Source organism: Sarcophilus harrisii, chromosome X, assembly GCF_902635505.1.
Source record: "Sarcophilus harrisii chromosome X, mSarHar1.11, whole genome shotgun sequence".
NCBI lineage: Eukaryota > Metazoa > Chordata > Mammalia > Dasyuromorphia > Dasyuridae > Sarcophilus > Sarcophilus harrisii.
This window is the reverse complement of record NC_045432.1, coordinates 7,186,842-7,201,823: the sequence shown is the minus strand read 5'-3', so window position 1 is coordinate 7,201,823 and position 14,982 is coordinate 7,186,842. Positions and strand designations below refer to the sequence as shown.

Below are 14,982 nucleotides of genomic sequence, written 5' to 3'. Positions count from 1 at the left end.
CAGCATTAACAATTACCAACCTCGTTCCAATTTTTCACCTCTTACCCCCCCTCCTAAATTTTAATGGCATAAATGACCAAACCGTTATTTTGCTGTACAAAGATAGGACTCTGAAATATTGTACAATTAGCTTGTGAAGAAACCCGAAATGCAAATTGGGCATAAACATCAAGGTTGAATTCAAGTATAATAGTTTCAGTCATCTCCCAGAGTTCTTTCTCTGTCTTGCCCCATTCTCCATGGTGTTATCGTGCCCCTGATTTCCATGGTGGGTCTCTGCCCTTGATCTTCACCAGGGGTCTCTGTGACTGGCCTCCATTGAGGTGTCTACCCTTGATTTCCATGGAACATCTGTAGCCCCAATTTTTGTAAACAGTCTGAATTTGTTCTCCATGGGGGTGTCTGCCCCTAATGTCCTTGATGGAGCCTCTGCCACCATGTTGGTCAGATGTGTGTTCTCTCAATGGGTGGATGCCTCTCGTTCAGATGGGGTGTTGCCCTTGATTTCTGAGCTGTTTCCATCTCTACATGGGTTCTCTACATGATGTCCGTAGAGGTCTCTAACCTTAAACTCCATGGCGGTGGATCAGTGATCAAATATCTATAGGGGCTGTGTGCCTCTGGTGTTTATGAGGGGTCTGCACTGTTCTCCACGGGCTATATGTGTGCCTATTCTTGTCCCCCTCTGGGGGCTGAACCAGACAATTCCTGCCACCCCTGTGTGGGACTATGATAATTGCACAAAACACTCCCACAGGAAAGGGAGGAAGCAGGCCTACCCTGGGGGGGGGGAGCTGGACCTGGAAGCCCCTTCAGGGATCAGGCTCAGGAAACAGCCAGACCCCCTCCTCTCCCCAATGGCAATGCAAATCCCAGGGGCCCTGGAGAAGGCAGAGGAGGGTGCCCTGAGACTGCTGAGAACTACAGCCCTCAGGCAGAGAGCCAGAAAAGGGGACGAACCTTCAGGAGCCCCACTGTGCCTGTTCCCATGGCACGGTCTGGGGCAGGACAGCCAGGGCCCCATGCCGTCTCCCTGCTTTCTTCAGGCCCCTGCTCAGAGGCTCCCGGGACCAGACCGCTGGGCTGGAGATCCCCACGTTCTGGGCCTTCCCCTCCCAGTCCCAGGGCCCCGGGGGCTCACATCTCTGTGAGTTGGAAGGGTGGGGCAGAGTCTAGACCAAGTGGCCTGGGCTTCCCTCCACAATGATATGTCCCTGCCATATCCACATTTCACCACCAGGGGCTCCCCATCTGCCTGGGAAGGAGGCAGGGCAGTGAGTCTAGACCAGGTCTCCCTCCCCAATGAGCCCTTGTCCAGCCACAGCTGAGTTCTGCCCCCAGGGCTCCCCGTCTCAGTGAAGGAGGAAAGTGGGGGCAGCGAGGTCTGGGCCATTTGGGGATGTTGTCAGACAAGGAACTTGCAGCTTTCCTATGGGAGGCCGGGTGAACTCCGCTTCCTCCTTCACAGAGATGGGAGGGAGACTCCTGTGCTGTGGGACGCGGCTGGGAGAAGGGCCGCTTTGGGGCGGGAACCTGGCCCTGATCTGCTCTGTGGGGTCTCTGCCACAGTAACCCCGGCCCCTGCTCTTCCTTAGATCTTCCTCTTCCCTTGCTCATGACCTCATCTTCCCCCCCCCTAATTTCCGTGGTCTTCCTGTGTCCACACCCTCTCTGCTGCCCCTTCTCATCTCTCCTCTTTCCTTCAGTCTTCAGTTCTGTCTTTCATCTCTTTCTCCATCTTAGGCTGTAATCTCCTCCTTGCTTTCTGGCCGCGATGTCTGGAATTCCGTCCTCCGGTGTCTGGGACCCTGATCTCCCATGGAGGGCTATTCCTCTGATGCAGTGTCTGCCTGATCTGCACCGTAGAACGAGTCTCATCTCCATTTTGGGTTCTGTGTCCCAGGCCTGCACAGGTTGGCTCTCCTGGAAGTCTTTGACCCTGTGGTCACCATGGGGTCTCCTGACCCTGCTCTCTGAATGGGTGTCTGACATGGAGTCCTATGGGGATGACCTTCATGGGTGGTCTCTGGACCTAATGTCCATGGGGGTCTTCGCCTTTAATTGGTCTGCTCCTGAATTCTATACGGTTTCTCTGCCAGGATATCCATGGATAGTCTCAACAGGAATCTCCATGTGAGGTGTCTGCCTCTGGTCTCCCTAAGGACTCTGCCCCAGGGGTATTAGAACTGATGATCTCATGGAGGGTCTCTGTAGTCATGGCGGGGTCTTGGTCTGGTCTGATCACAGTTTCCATGAGGATCTCTACCACATGATGTCAGCAGAGTCTCTACCCTGATCTCAGCAGGGCCGGTGACCAAATAGTCATGGGTGGTCTCTGCTTCTGATCTCACAGTAGTTCTGCACTGACAGTCTCCATAGGGGTCTGTGGCAGTTGATCTCCCCTTAGGGTTTATGCTGATCTCGTAAAGGGTCTCGATTCCCCAGTCTCCATGGGGTGGGGGCCTTTGCTATGGTGTGTCTCTGACTTTGATCTCCATTGGGGATCCATTTCCATATGTGACCCTGATCTCCAAGGTAGATCTGTCTTTGATCTCAATGGATGGTTTTCCCATTGAATTCCATGGGGGGTCTCTGAGTTTGATCTCTATGGGGGGGTCTCTATTCATGCTATACATTAGGGGTCTCTGCCCTTGACGTGCTTAGTTCTCTAACTATGTCCACAAGTGGGTCAGTACCAATCCCCATGGGAGTCATGACTGATCCATGGACAATCTCTGTCCCTGATCTCCATAGGGTATCTCCCCCTTTGCCCATGATCTCCGCCCGGAGGTCTCTGACCTGAACTCCTCATGATCCTGTTCAAGGGGTTCCCCTAAATCAGTGGGGTGTGGTGGCCAGTGAATCAGTTCATTTAATCCTACCTCAAATATTGGTTTCCTAGTGATAGAATGATTGGTTTGTACTCAACAGGGCATATAGGCAAGAAGCTCTCAGGGCCAAGGACAGGCGCACTAGGGCTCTCGGGTAGGAAACAGATTCATTCCATCGTCCACCTTGTAGTGGCTGGAGGCTCAAGCACAAACCTTTGGAGTCGGGGAGATTCAGAGGCCAGAGAAGGCAGGCGGGAGCAGAAGCTCTCCATCCAGAGTAATCCTTCAGGCCCTTTCCCCCAGTAATCCTTCAGGGCCCCACTCCAGAGTAATACTTCAGGCCCCCCTCCGGGGTAATACTTCAGGCTCCCTCACGTAATACTTCAGGCTCCCTTCTGGGGTAATACTTTAGTAATACTTCAGGCCCCGCGGATAATACTTTCGGCCGTGGCCAGGGGTGGGAGGAAGTGGGGGCCAAACAATCCGAGGGACAAAGGGCGCGGACTCTGGCCTGGGCTGGACCAGGCAAGCAGGAAGGTGAGAAGGTGCCAGCGGGCCGGTTTCCCCATCTCAGAGGAACACAGGACGCGGGGCAAGGACTGAGCAAGGGGCGGGCACCCAGGTGACTTGAGCAGGTCAGCCACAGCCGTGATTGGCCCAAGAGGAGGAAGGAGACACTGGAAGGGAGAAGGGAGTGGGGAGGGAGGAGGGCAGCCTGAGAGGCAGAGAGACTGGGAACGTGGTGTGTTCTTCTTTTCTCAAATATCATTGGTCTCTCTGGGAGCAGGTTTTTTTGGGGGGCTTTTGGGAGCAGCCTTAGTTTCAGTTCTGCGTAATAATCACCTGAAATACAGCCAGGAGTTAGTCTAATCCTTTATTGTCTCTGTCAGTATAGCCCGGTTGGTTTTCTAAGAGGCCTCTCTCCCTCCTTGGTTCCAAGAGCTCTTGCAGCTTGTCTTTTCGCTCTTCCAGCTTCTGCCTCCAGCTCAACTCCGACTCCTGGCTTCTCAGTCGCCAACTGACCCTGGCTGAGACTGAGAGCTTGTTATATATGGTCTTAAAATTGTAGACAGGTTTGACTCCTCCTCCTGAGAGAGTGGGATTGTGGGAGGTGTGGAGATATCTCCAGGCATGAACTCCAATGTGTGAGCCAATGTGTGAACTCTCTTAAATGTGTGAGCTCTAATGTGTGAATTCTCCCAAAGGTGTGAACTCCAAAGGTATAACCCCAAGCACATAAGCACTGTTTCTATCAATTCCATTGAGGATTCTAGGTTTCTAACAAGCGAAGGAGAGGCCAGGGGCAGTGAGGGAGAGGCGGGGGGGGGGCAGTGAGGGATGGGGGGGCAGCTGGGGAGAGGACGGGCCTGTGAGGGAGAGGCCGGGGTAACCTTGGGAGAGGCCGGGGTCTCTGGGCTCCCTAGGGCTGAGGCTGCAGAACTGGGGGCACCTCCCTGGGGGGCAGCTTCCCCTCCCCCATTAGCCCTGCCTGGGAGTCCCTGAGAGGGAGGGAGGAAGGCCCCTCTCTGGGCAGACACCGGGCCCTGGGCGGGGGCGGGAGGGCAGCCCGACAGGGTCAGGAAGGAGACTGAGGTGGGGGCTTCCTGGTGAACATTGCCCTAAAGCAACCGGGCCTCCTCAGAGCTGTCTGGGCCTCGGAGAGGTCATGAGCCAACTCCCTGCTGAGCCAAGGTCTGTTCCCTGCTTGGAGAACCCTCCCCAGGCCTGGGACCCTCTCAGCACACCCAGATTCCTCAGAGGCGTGTTTTATTGACCCGATGCATCCCAGCCCCAGAGGCGGCTTAGCCCGGGCACCCTGAGACAGGACAGTGATCACCAGCAGGGGCCCAGGAGGCAGGAAGGGGCAACTCTGGGGCCAAGGGACATCTGCCTGACACAGCCTCAGGGCCCAGGGAGGAGGGCACAGGGGCCACGCCCCCAGACCTTGGGGTCAGGCCAGCCTCCCTCTCTGCCTTCTGCCCTGGTAGTAACACGCCCGAACAGCACTGATCTAGGATAAGAATGTCTGGGGGTGGTGAGCCAAGTAGAGAACCCCTGCCCCCCACTCCTCCCCACCACCACCCCCGCCCAGGCCCCTACCTCAGGGTCTGGGCAGGCGCTTGATCAGGCTGGGTCCTGAGAGGACCATGCTCAGCTGACCCGATGTCTGGTGGTCCTGGTGCCCACGAAGATGCTGCTTCTGGCCCAGCAGGGCTGCTTTCTGCCTCTTGTTCTGGGTTACGCCCAAGCCCCCAGGGCCCCGTAGAGACAGGTCCAGGCTGCCCAGGGTATGCCTGGAGCCCTGAAGGGGACGCCCCTCTGAGACCCTGGACCTGGTGAAGCAGGGGAAGGGCTGCACAGGCCCTAGGAATCCTGGGGAATGGCCCCTGATTTTCAGAGCTCTCAAAATCCCTTTGTTCCCTAGGAAGGTCCCTGGCCAGGCTTCCTCTGAGGCCTTCCAGGCCCAGAGCCTGATCACTGCCAGCCTGCAGCCAGGGTCAGGGGAAGGAGCTGGGGGCCGCCTAGAGAGGCTCCGGGCCCCTCGGGGAAGGAGGAGGGCGTGATGAACTTGGCGACCAGGAGGGCAGCCCCATCTACCGAGGGCACAAGGAGCCCCTGCAGGAGGGAGGTTGCCCAGGTCACTTTTACCAGGAGAGAAAGGAAGTTGCACAATTAGGGCCAGTCCTGCCCGGGCAGTGCTGACAGCAGAGATTGTCATTCCTGGGGAAAGGAGAGAGCCTGGGTCACGAGGGCTCCGGGAGCCCCAACTCACAGAGGTGCAGACATCCCCCACGGGGGCACCAGAGGCCTGCGCTCCATTAAGCGGGGCTCCCAACCCCATCTGGGCGGCCCCGGCCAATCGGCCCTCGCAGGCTCCAGGTCTCGGCCCCTCTGCAACAGACATGGGAAGCCCCACCCGTGTGAAGAAGGACCGCCCGGGAGGCCCGGCAGGGCTGACAGCAACACCCTACCTCGGGCATTTCTTCAGCCACCTCAATGTTCTCTTCCTCACAGCTGCTGGGCCTGATGGGAGCTGTCAGGGAGCAGGCAACTTCTGATGTGTCTGTAAGAGCAGGGGCGTGGGAGCAATTGCTTGAGCAGGGGTCTGACCAACCACCCCCACCCCCACCACGTCTGTCCCACTGATGGGGCTGCAGGCGTAGGGAAAAGAGCAGGCCCTGGCCCAGGAGGCCAGGTCTGAGGTGTGCTGTAATGCATGAGTGTGAGCAAATTCATTGTGTGTGTGTGTGTGTGTGTGTGTGTGTGTGTGTGCCGTGTGTGTGTGTGTGTGTGTGTGTGCCGTGTGTGTGTGTTCAGTGTGGATGTGCCTTGGGGACATCTGTGCTCTGAGGGTTACATGTCGCTTTTGTTAACTATGTGAATCCTTCTGTGTGTGTGGGGGGGGCAGAAACAGCCATGGCCGGGGGAGGGCACATGGGGCGGGCTTTTCAACAGGGGTCTGAGCAGGGCTTCTGGGAGGGGCCCGCCTGCCCCTCAGGTACCTGGGGATGAGATCGGCAGTTGGTCTCTGCGAGGAGATCTGTGCTGACGCTCTCTGGAGCTGCACGGGGATCTTGCTGCACAATCCGCACCAGAGCCTCCTGGGGCAAGAGCAGGGCCCCGCCCAAGTGTCTGGGACGCTCAGACGTTCTGCCCCTGGGCTCTCAGGGTTAATGAGACCCCCCTCACACATGAAGGCCTGGGCCCGGGGAAGGGGAGGCCAATTTGAGATGGGAAGGCCTCCTCCAGAGACTGAGGGTGGTCGGCTCTGCCCACACAGCCCGCCGGCCCAGACAAACTCACCAGAGCGGCCTTTCTACTGTCCCAAGGGCCCTTCCAGCATCCCACCTGGGTGACTTCCAAGCAGCTTGGCAGCTACAGCCCGGGCCTCCATCAGACTGGGGAGAGGGGCCTGGGACGCTGCAGGAGCCGCTCCTGAGGAGCCAGAGCCTCCCCCATTGGCCTTGTCTCCCCCACACTTGAGGGCTGGGCAGTCGGGCCCCGGGGGCTGGGGGCCTGGGGACACTCACTTTCTCAGGTGGCAGCAGAGGCTGGCCCAACTGACACCCCGGCTGGGCAGGGCAGGTCTGAGCAGCCCCGGGCGCCCCACCCCCAGGACTGTGGAGTCTGGCTGTGACATCATCAATTGTGATCCCCCAGGTCACAGGTCGGGGCGTGGCCCCTGAATCTCCTTGTTGTGTCAAGGGGATGGGCAGGCCATTCCGCCCTCCCCTAGACCCAGACCCGCCCTCTTGGCCCCCTCCCCCAGAGCAGGACCAGTCTCTCTGGGCCTCTGGGGAGCCCTACTGAATAATTCCCCACACCCCAGGGGCAGGACCCCCCAGATGGTACACAAAGCACTCCCAGGGAAAGGCGCGGGCTGGGAAGCAGGGCTGCCCTGAGAGACCCCCGATCTAGGCCCCTTTATTGTGGACCTTCCTCCATTCACCCAACCCCAGGGTCCACCCTGTCTGGGAAAGTGGGAGGCCTGGGCAGAGTCCAGACCAGGGAGCCTGGGCTCCCACCCCCAATGAGCCCCGGGTCCAGCCCCATCCCGATGGTGCCCCTGCCGGGTACCTGGGCCGAGAAGGGCAGTTGGTCTCTGGGAGATTGTGCTAGGCTGCTCTGCAGCTGCCATGAGAGTCTTGCTGCACAGTCCGCACTGGAGGCCTCTGGGGCAAGAGGCAGGGGCCCCGCTTGGTGTGAGGGGACACTCAGGCCCGTTGCTGCCCTAAACAGGGTCCCAGGCCTTCCCGCATCCCCCCACCTGGTAGCCTGTGACCTGGCAGCAGCTACCTTGACCTCCTGAGACTAGGGAAGGGCATCAGCACCGCTGCAGGGCCCGCTCGAAGAAACTAACAAGCTCCGGCCCCCAGCCCCCTCACCCCATCCGTTGTCCCATGTCAGCCCCACGCCCCATGGTGCCCAGGCCCAGGAAGCCAGACCCCAGGAGCCAGTCGCGGGCCCGGAGCTGGGAGGCGGCGGGCCTCACCCTCTCAGGTGGCACAGACACACGCTGCATGCCTGGTCCCCTAGCTCCGGGCTGGAGCCGAGACTGGCCCGCTGAGCCAGAGCTGGGCACGGGCAGGACTGGGCAGCCTTGAGCCTCACCCCAGGACTGAGGCCAATGGAGTCTGGTTGTGACATCAGCCAATTTGTGATCCCCAGGTCCTGGAGTCGGGCTTGGGCCAATGGCCTGAATCTCTAGTGGTGTCAAGGGGGATGGGCAGGGCAGGCCCCAGCACTGGCCCAGGCCCTCTTATTACTCTAGAGAGAGCAGGACTGATCTTTTAGGCCTTGGGGAAGCCAGACCAGACAATTCCCCGCCACCCCCCCCCCCACCGTGGCAGGATGCCTAGATGGTACACAAAGCACTCCCACAGGAAAGGGGGCGGGCACAAGGGAGGAAGCAGGCCCAGCCTGCCCTGGAGACGGACCTGGAAACACCTTTGTTGTGTGCCGTCCCCCCCTCCCCGTTCCCAGGGTCCCAGAAGTCTGCACCCTGTCTTTGTGAAATTGGAAGGTGGGGGCAATAAAGCTAGACCAGGGAGCTTGGGCTTTCCACCCCAAATCAGCCCTTGTCTGAGGCACCTCCCCAAGTTTTACATCCCAAAGCTCTCCCCAGCTATCTCTGTGAAGGAGGAAGTTAGGGGCAGGGTGTCTACACCAGGACTTCATAACCCAAATAGGCCCTTGGATTATCCACATCTCCAAATTCCACACCCTGGGTGTCCATCCCCCTCAGCCTGGTGGGCCGCCTCTCACAGGATTGTGGGCAGAGCCCAGAAGCGAAGCCGGGGGAAGGGAGGCAGTGCCAGCGCACAGCAGATGACAAGGAGTTGGGTGGGCAGAGACCCGGAGCCCCGTGGAAGGGACAGGCAGGGACCAGTGAACAAGAGGGGGCTCGGGCAGGCTGTGGGACAGGGAGAGAAAATCCTAAAGGCCACAGGCAATTTCACCAGAGAAAGCTCTTTATTTTTCTTCTTGAATTGAAGAAAGGTGTTTTGGTTATAGAAGGCAGAAGGCAAAGCAGCATCAGCTCAAACCCAAAGAATCCTTCTGCCACTGGCAGGGATGAGGCCGGGGTATGGGAGCGGGATTCAGCCCTTCTGCAGCTCTCAGGTGTCCAAGGAGGAGACTTTTGCAGAGAGTCTTCTGGCCATGGGGGGCGGGGGGCCCAAGAGGAAGTCAAGGGAAGGGCAGTGGCCCTGAGGGTGGATTACAGTCATTGTCGTCCCCAGCTACGCATGGTCCTGAAGGGTTCTGTTTAAAGGAGACTCTGGATACTCATGTGGCCGTGCAAGTCTCCAGGTGATCTTGGGATCTTCAAGAATACTATGAGGTCCTGGTTACATTACCATTGCCTACTGCTGGTGTTGGGCTGTTTTTGTGGATCTAGTGAATATATTTGTCTGTTGTGTGTATTTGTATGTCTGGTGCAGGGATATTTGTGTGGTCTGAATATTGTGATGGACTTGTGTGTGATGACTATTCGTGTATTTACTATGTAAACTCTTTGTGTATTTGTGTGTAGTGTGTATATTCATGTGTCTATTATGTGTGTAGTATTGGTATTTATTATTATCTATAATGTGTGATACGTAGTGTTTAAATTATTGTTAATATATTATATACTCAATTATTAGGTTATTAATGTGTTGTATATCTACTATTATCATATTGATGTACATTGTATATAATAATGTGTTATTATTACCTGTGTATCTATTGTGTGTCTTTGTGTTGATGTGCATTGTATATGTGTGTGTTTTCTCTGTGGCGTGTATTTCTGTGTGTCTACTGTGTGTTTTTGGTTGATGTGCATTGTATATGTGTGTGTTTTCTCTGTGGCGTGTATTTGTGCATCTATTGTGTGTCTTTGTGTTGATGTTGCATTGTATATGTGTGTGTTTTCTGTGTGGCGTGTATTTCTGTGTGTCTACTGTGTGTTTTTGGTTGATGTGCATTGTATATGTGTGTGTTTTCTCTGTGGCTTGTATTTGTGTATCTATTGTGTGTCTTTGTGTTGATGTGCATTGTATATGTGTGTGTTTTCTCTGTGGCGTGTATTTGTGCATCTATTGTGTGTCTTTGTGTTGATGTGCATTGTATATGTGTGTGTTTTCTCTGTGGCGTGTATTTCTGTGTGTCTACTGTGTGTTTTTGGTTGATGTGCATTGTATATGTGTGTGTTTTCTCTGTGGCGTGTATTTGTGCATCTATTGTGTGTCTTTGGTTGATGTGCATTGTATATGTGTGTGTTTTCTCTGTGGTTGATTTGTTCTATTGTGGTTTTTTGTTGATGTGCATTCATGTTGTGTTTTCTTATGTTTTGTGATCTATTGTGCTTTGTTGATGTGCATTTGTTATGTGTGTTTTTCTTTTGTGGATTATTTTGTGGGTCTACTATTTTTTGGCTATGGTTTTGTTATGTGTGTGTTTTTCTTGGTTGTTTGTGTATCTATTGTTGTCTTTGTGGGTTGATTTTGTGTGTTTTTTGTGTAAAATTGTAAGTTTGTAGGTTTTTTTTTGTGATCTACTGTGTGTTTTTTGGATGTGATTGTATATTTTTTTTTCCGTTGCTTTTGTGTCTAAACTTTGTGTTGTGGCTTTTATTGTGTGTTTTTTGTGGGGTTTTTTTCTCTGTGGGGTGTGATTGTATATTGTGTGTTTTCTTTCTTTTTTTTGTGTTGGATGTGCATTTAATTGTGTGTTTTCTCTGTTGGGTGTATTTCTGTGATCTACTGTGTGTTTTTGATTGCATTGTATATGTGTGTGTTCTTTTTTTATTTGTTTCTTTCGTGTGTTTTTGTTATATTTATTGTGTATAGTGTTTTGGGGGTTTGTGTATAGTTTGATGTTTTGTGTGTTTTTAGAGGCCGTTTTTGTGTTGTCTGTATTAGTATATGGGCTTGTTTGTGTGTGATGCCTAGGGTCACACCCCCAGATTTGAACTCGGGTCCTCCTGATTTCAGGGCTGGTGCCCTATCTACTGCCCCACTTAGCTGCCCAATGGCCATATTTCTTTGGTGTGCTTGGGTTGTGTGTTGTGTATGTGTGTGTGGGGGTATTGTTTGTGTTTTGTGTTTGTATGTGAATGGGGTTTGTTTTGTGGATTTGTACAGTTTGTGTTATGTGATTTTTTATGTATGTGGGTGCTTGTGGAATACGTAAGTGTGTAGTGTGCATGATATGCATGTATTCCTATGGGGATGGGGGTTTGCTGTTTACACATGTTTATATATAAGTGTTTGCCTTTATATAAACAAACATGTTTCTCTGGGTGCCTGATTTTCTTGTGGTGTTTTATTGCATCTGATGGATGTGGGCTTTGGGGGGTGCAGGTGGGGGAATCATTTTGTGTATTTATAAAGTTTCCAGGGGGTTTTATTGTGGTGGGGTGCATTTCGGGGAGTGTATGGATCTGCTTCGTGGTAATCAAGAAGTATGTGTATCTTGGTCATGTGACTGTATGTGTGATATGTGTCTTTCCATGGCATGGTTGTTTTGCGTGTTGTGTAAGTGTGTATTTGGGTGCATTTATAAGGTATAGTATTTGTGCGTGCATGAGTGGTGTTTGTGTGGCATTTGTGTATTTTTGTGGGTGGGTATGAGTGTGTGTGTGTGTGTGTGGGGAAACAGCCATGGCCGAGGGGGGGGCACGTGAGGCGGGCGCGTGAGGCGGGCTTTCAACAGGGGTCTGAGCAGGGCTTCTGGGAGGGGGCGCCCGCCCGCCCCCTCCCGGGTACCTGGGGATGAGAACGGCAGTTGGTCTCTGCGGAGATCTGTGCTGACGCTCCTCTGGAGCTGCCACGGGGGATCTTGCTGCACAATCCGCACCGGAGGCCTCCTGGGGGCAAAGAGCAGGGGCCCCCGCCAGGGCATCTGGGGGAGGCTCGGGCCGTTTCTGCCCCTTGGCTCTCGGGGTCCCAGGGGCCAGACCCCCCCTCCCCACAGAGAGCCTGGGCCCTGGGGGAGGGGAGAAGCCAAGGCCGCCCAGAGATGGGAGAGGGGCTTCCCTCCCGGGGCAAGGGGTGGTCCGCCTCTGCCCACGCAGCCCGCCCGGCCCGGGCCCAGACAAACTCACCAGAGCGGCCCTTCCATGCCTCCCGACCTGTGTGACTCCCCCACAGCCTCGCGGGGAGACACCACTACCTGATCCTGCAGGGGCCTCAGTTCCCCCCACACACACACACACAACAGGAAGGGGTTTGATCACAGCAGACTCTCTGACCTCCTCCAGCCCTAAGTCCAGCTTGCTTTGGCCCTAACTGACAAGGCACTGAAGTGGAGGGGGTGGAGAGATGTCTTGCCCCTTTGGCCCACACCCTCCTAAGGGTCAGGGGGCAGAATATCTCCCGTGGGCCTGCTGGGGGTCTGGGGTGGGCTGGCCGGGGGTCCCTGCTTTACCAGCCAGGATGACAGAGTTGTCTGGCCCCCCCTCTGCACTCCCCAGGAAGCCTGGCCTGGGTTAGAGTGCCCTAACCCCTCCTCCTTTTTCCCGTGTCCTCCACCTGCCACCGGCCCTCTGGGGCCCTCCCATCTCCTCGGGTTCAGACACTGCTCCAGGGCAACTCTTGGGACAATGGACTTGGGCTCCTATCTTGCCCCCAGTCTTCTCAACTCCTCTCACTTGGGGGAGTGGCCCGAGTAAGTCTCCTGAGGCTGTTGGAAACTGCAGTCTCAGGCAGCCAGAAAGGGCAGGGGGAGCCTCAGCCCCTCACTGTGCCTTGGAGCCCACTGGCAAGGCCTATTATTGTCTGGGGGTGTGATGAGCCAGGGAGCCCCCGCCCCGTCTCCCTCCTGCTTCTTCTTCTAGGCTCAACTCAGAGGGCCTTGGGACATACACTTAGCTGAGACCCCATGTTAGCCTTCCCTCCCAGTCCCCAGAACCCCAGGGGGCTCCCCCCATCTCTGTGAAGGAGGAATCTGAAGATACTAAGTCTAGACTGGACTTCACAGCCCTCCCTGCCACATCCCATCATTCACCACCTCTGTGAAGGAGGAAGCTGGGAAAAGTGTGTCTGGAACAGGGCTTCCCACCCAAAATCAGCCCTTGTCCCTGCCACATCCCCAAGTTCTACACTCCAAGGGTCTCCCCGGGTCTCTATGAAGGAGGAAGCTGAGGGCACACAATTTAGACTGGGGCTTCCCTCTCCCCGCGAGCCCTTGGATTAGCCACATAAAAAGGTTGCACACTCCAGGGGATTCCCCCCATCTCTGTTTAAAGGAAGCAGGGGCAGGGAGTCTAGAGCGGGGCTTCCTCCCACTGAGTCCCTTGCTCTCAGCCTCCCCAGTTCCTCTCAAGGGAGAGCTGCCCTGTAGTCTGGGGGTCTCCTCAAGGCACTCAGGACGGACCGGAAGGGGGGGAAGCTGCCGGGGAAGCAGCGGGACAGACCGGGAGCCCAGGGAAGGCATTGGTGGTGGGCCGGGCCAGGGCACGGGAGGGGCCCCTGAAAGGGGCTTGGGAGGAGGCAAGAGAGCAAAGGACAAAGGCAGGCTCAATAGAGAAGGTGTTTATTTTTCTTCTTGCACTCATGAGAGCTCTCGTAGCTTCAGACCAAACGTTGAGTAACATAAGGAAACTTTCAAAGAATAAATCCGCGGTAGGGAGGGCACAGCAAGGGGTCCGGGAAGGCCCTGAGGACCTCCTTCCTTTCTCCTATGTCCCGTGAGGAGGCTGCTGGTGAGAGCCTTTAGGCAGAGAGGGGGGGGCAGATAGAAGGGCTCGAGGGGAGGGAGGGGGAGGAGGGAGGCAGGAAGGACGGGAGTGAGGGCGGGGGGGGGGGCGGGCTCCAGTTCTTTCAAAGCCTTGTTACATGTTCCTCGGGGGGCTCCAGGCGCCCAGAGCTCGGGCTTCGCCTCTTCCGGCCGGTTGTGGAAGGCCTTCGGCGGGGTCTTGGGGTCTGGGGGGCCAGGGGGCAGGGCCAGCTCTGTCGCCGCTGTTGGATTCGGCCGCTGCCTGGGAGGCTTGGGGGGCCTGGGCCAGGGCCTGGGAGCCTGCTCCGGAGAATTCACCTTCGGTCCTGGCGAGCGTGGCCAGGAGCAGCTCGGGGAGGGCGCGGGATCTTCGGTGTCTTCGCATGTGGGGCCCGGCCTGCCGTCCTCGATGAGGGTCAGGAAAGAATGGACTGCGCCTCCCCGGCACGCTCACTCTCATCCTCCCATCTCCAGCCCCGAACAAGGCTGCATGCTGGTTCTCTAAGTACGCCTGGGGCCAATGGGCATAGCCCAGAGCCCCAGGCCTAGCTCCAGGGATCCCTTCCCCCCCTGCGGCCAAGGCTGTCGCCAGCAAGTCGGGGATGGCCGGGACCACCCGAGGATGCAACACTGGGGCATGGCTCCCCCTACTTGATGTCCCGCAGGGATGGTTGCTACGGATGCTCTCTGCCTGAAACTGGGGCATTCTGGGCCGGGCCCCGGGAGGTGGCTGAGGTCCGGGTCTTCCATCGGCTCTGCGCTGAGGAACCTGGCCAGGAGTCAGTTGGAAAAGCCTCAACATAGCCACACAGGTGAGGGGACGTGGCAGGTTCTGGGGTCGCACCCTGCCCGCCTTGCGGCGAACCGGGTCTCCGGCAACCCTCCTTCCGCCCGCCTCACAGGGGAATTGTGAGGTGGCGCCCGCCTCCCGCCACGTAACCCCAAATGCTGTGTGGGATGGCCATGGTAACGGCTCTTCGAGCTCTAAAGGGCAGGGGCTGATTTCTCCATCTGCTTGGGGGCCCAGGCGTCCTGGCCCCTCAAAATGTACCCAATTCCCGATTAACAAGGCCTGAAAGTACACACACACAGCGCCTGTCCCCTGCTTCTGACAGTGCCCCCGGGAAAGGTGGTCTGCCCGCACCGGGCAGGGCAGGGTCGGGGAGGCCCAGACTCTCCCTCCTGCGCCTGGGCAGGCCCTGGGTCCCTGCTACAGCCCCGGTGTTCCCCAGCTGTCTAAAGGGGTCCTCCCGGGCCCAAGCCCCCTGTGCTGGGGAGGGGTCCCGAGTGTGGGTGCGGGGAGCACCGGCAAGGGGCCTGGCCCACAGGCAGGGCTGCTCACCTGTATGTTGTTACGTCTCAGGGGTCCTTCCTCATCGGGCCTGTCCATGTCCATGTCCATGTCCATGTCTGGCTGTTCCAACCATGGGCTGGAGGCCCCTCCACCCAT

At 56.5% G+C, this 14,982-nt stretch overlaps 1 protein-coding gene and 2 long non-coding RNA genes across 3 annotated transcripts in view; all 3 read right to left on the bottom strand.

The window, feature by feature from the left end:
- The window catches only part of LOC100926345, a 42,146-nt gene extending 34,296 nt beyond the window's left edge, over window positions 1-7,850 (bottom strand). The window contains exon 1 of the long non-coding RNA XR_004230537.1: window positions 7,825-7,850. This is a non-coding gene — a long non-coding RNA (uncharacterized LOC100926345). The remainder of the gene's footprint in view (window positions 1-7,824) is intronic.
- LOC116420238 lies at window positions 6,698-7,439 on the bottom strand. Its single transcript, XR_004230539.1, has 3 exons — window positions 7,410-7,439; window positions 6,863-6,963; window positions 6,698-6,730 (listed from the first exon to the last, which is right to left on the bottom strand). It is a non-coding gene; the product is annotated as an uncharacterized LOC116420238 (long non-coding RNA).
- Window positions 7,851-13,605: 5,755 nt separating the features above from the next.
- LOC111721678 (translation initiation factor IF-2-like) lies at window positions 13,606-14,982 on the bottom strand. Its single transcript, XM_031944730.1, has 2 exons — window positions 14,875-14,982; window positions 13,606-14,604 (listed from the first exon to the last, which is right to left on the bottom strand). Exons 1-2 carry the CDS (start codon window positions 14,980-14,982, stop codon window positions 13,648-13,650), a joined length of 1,065 nt encoding a protein of 354 aa, XP_031800590.1. The 3' UTR covers window positions 13,606-13,647.

Coding starts and splice junctions, on each gene's coding strand:
- LOC111721678 (XM_031944730.1), bottom strand. CDS start 14,982: ATGGGTGGAGGGGCCTCCAGCCCATGGTTGGAACAGCCAGACATGGAC. Junction 14,605..14,874: donor TGAGACGTAACAACATACAG/GTGAGCAGCCCT, acceptor GTGTACTTTCAG/GCCTTGTTAATCGGGAATTG.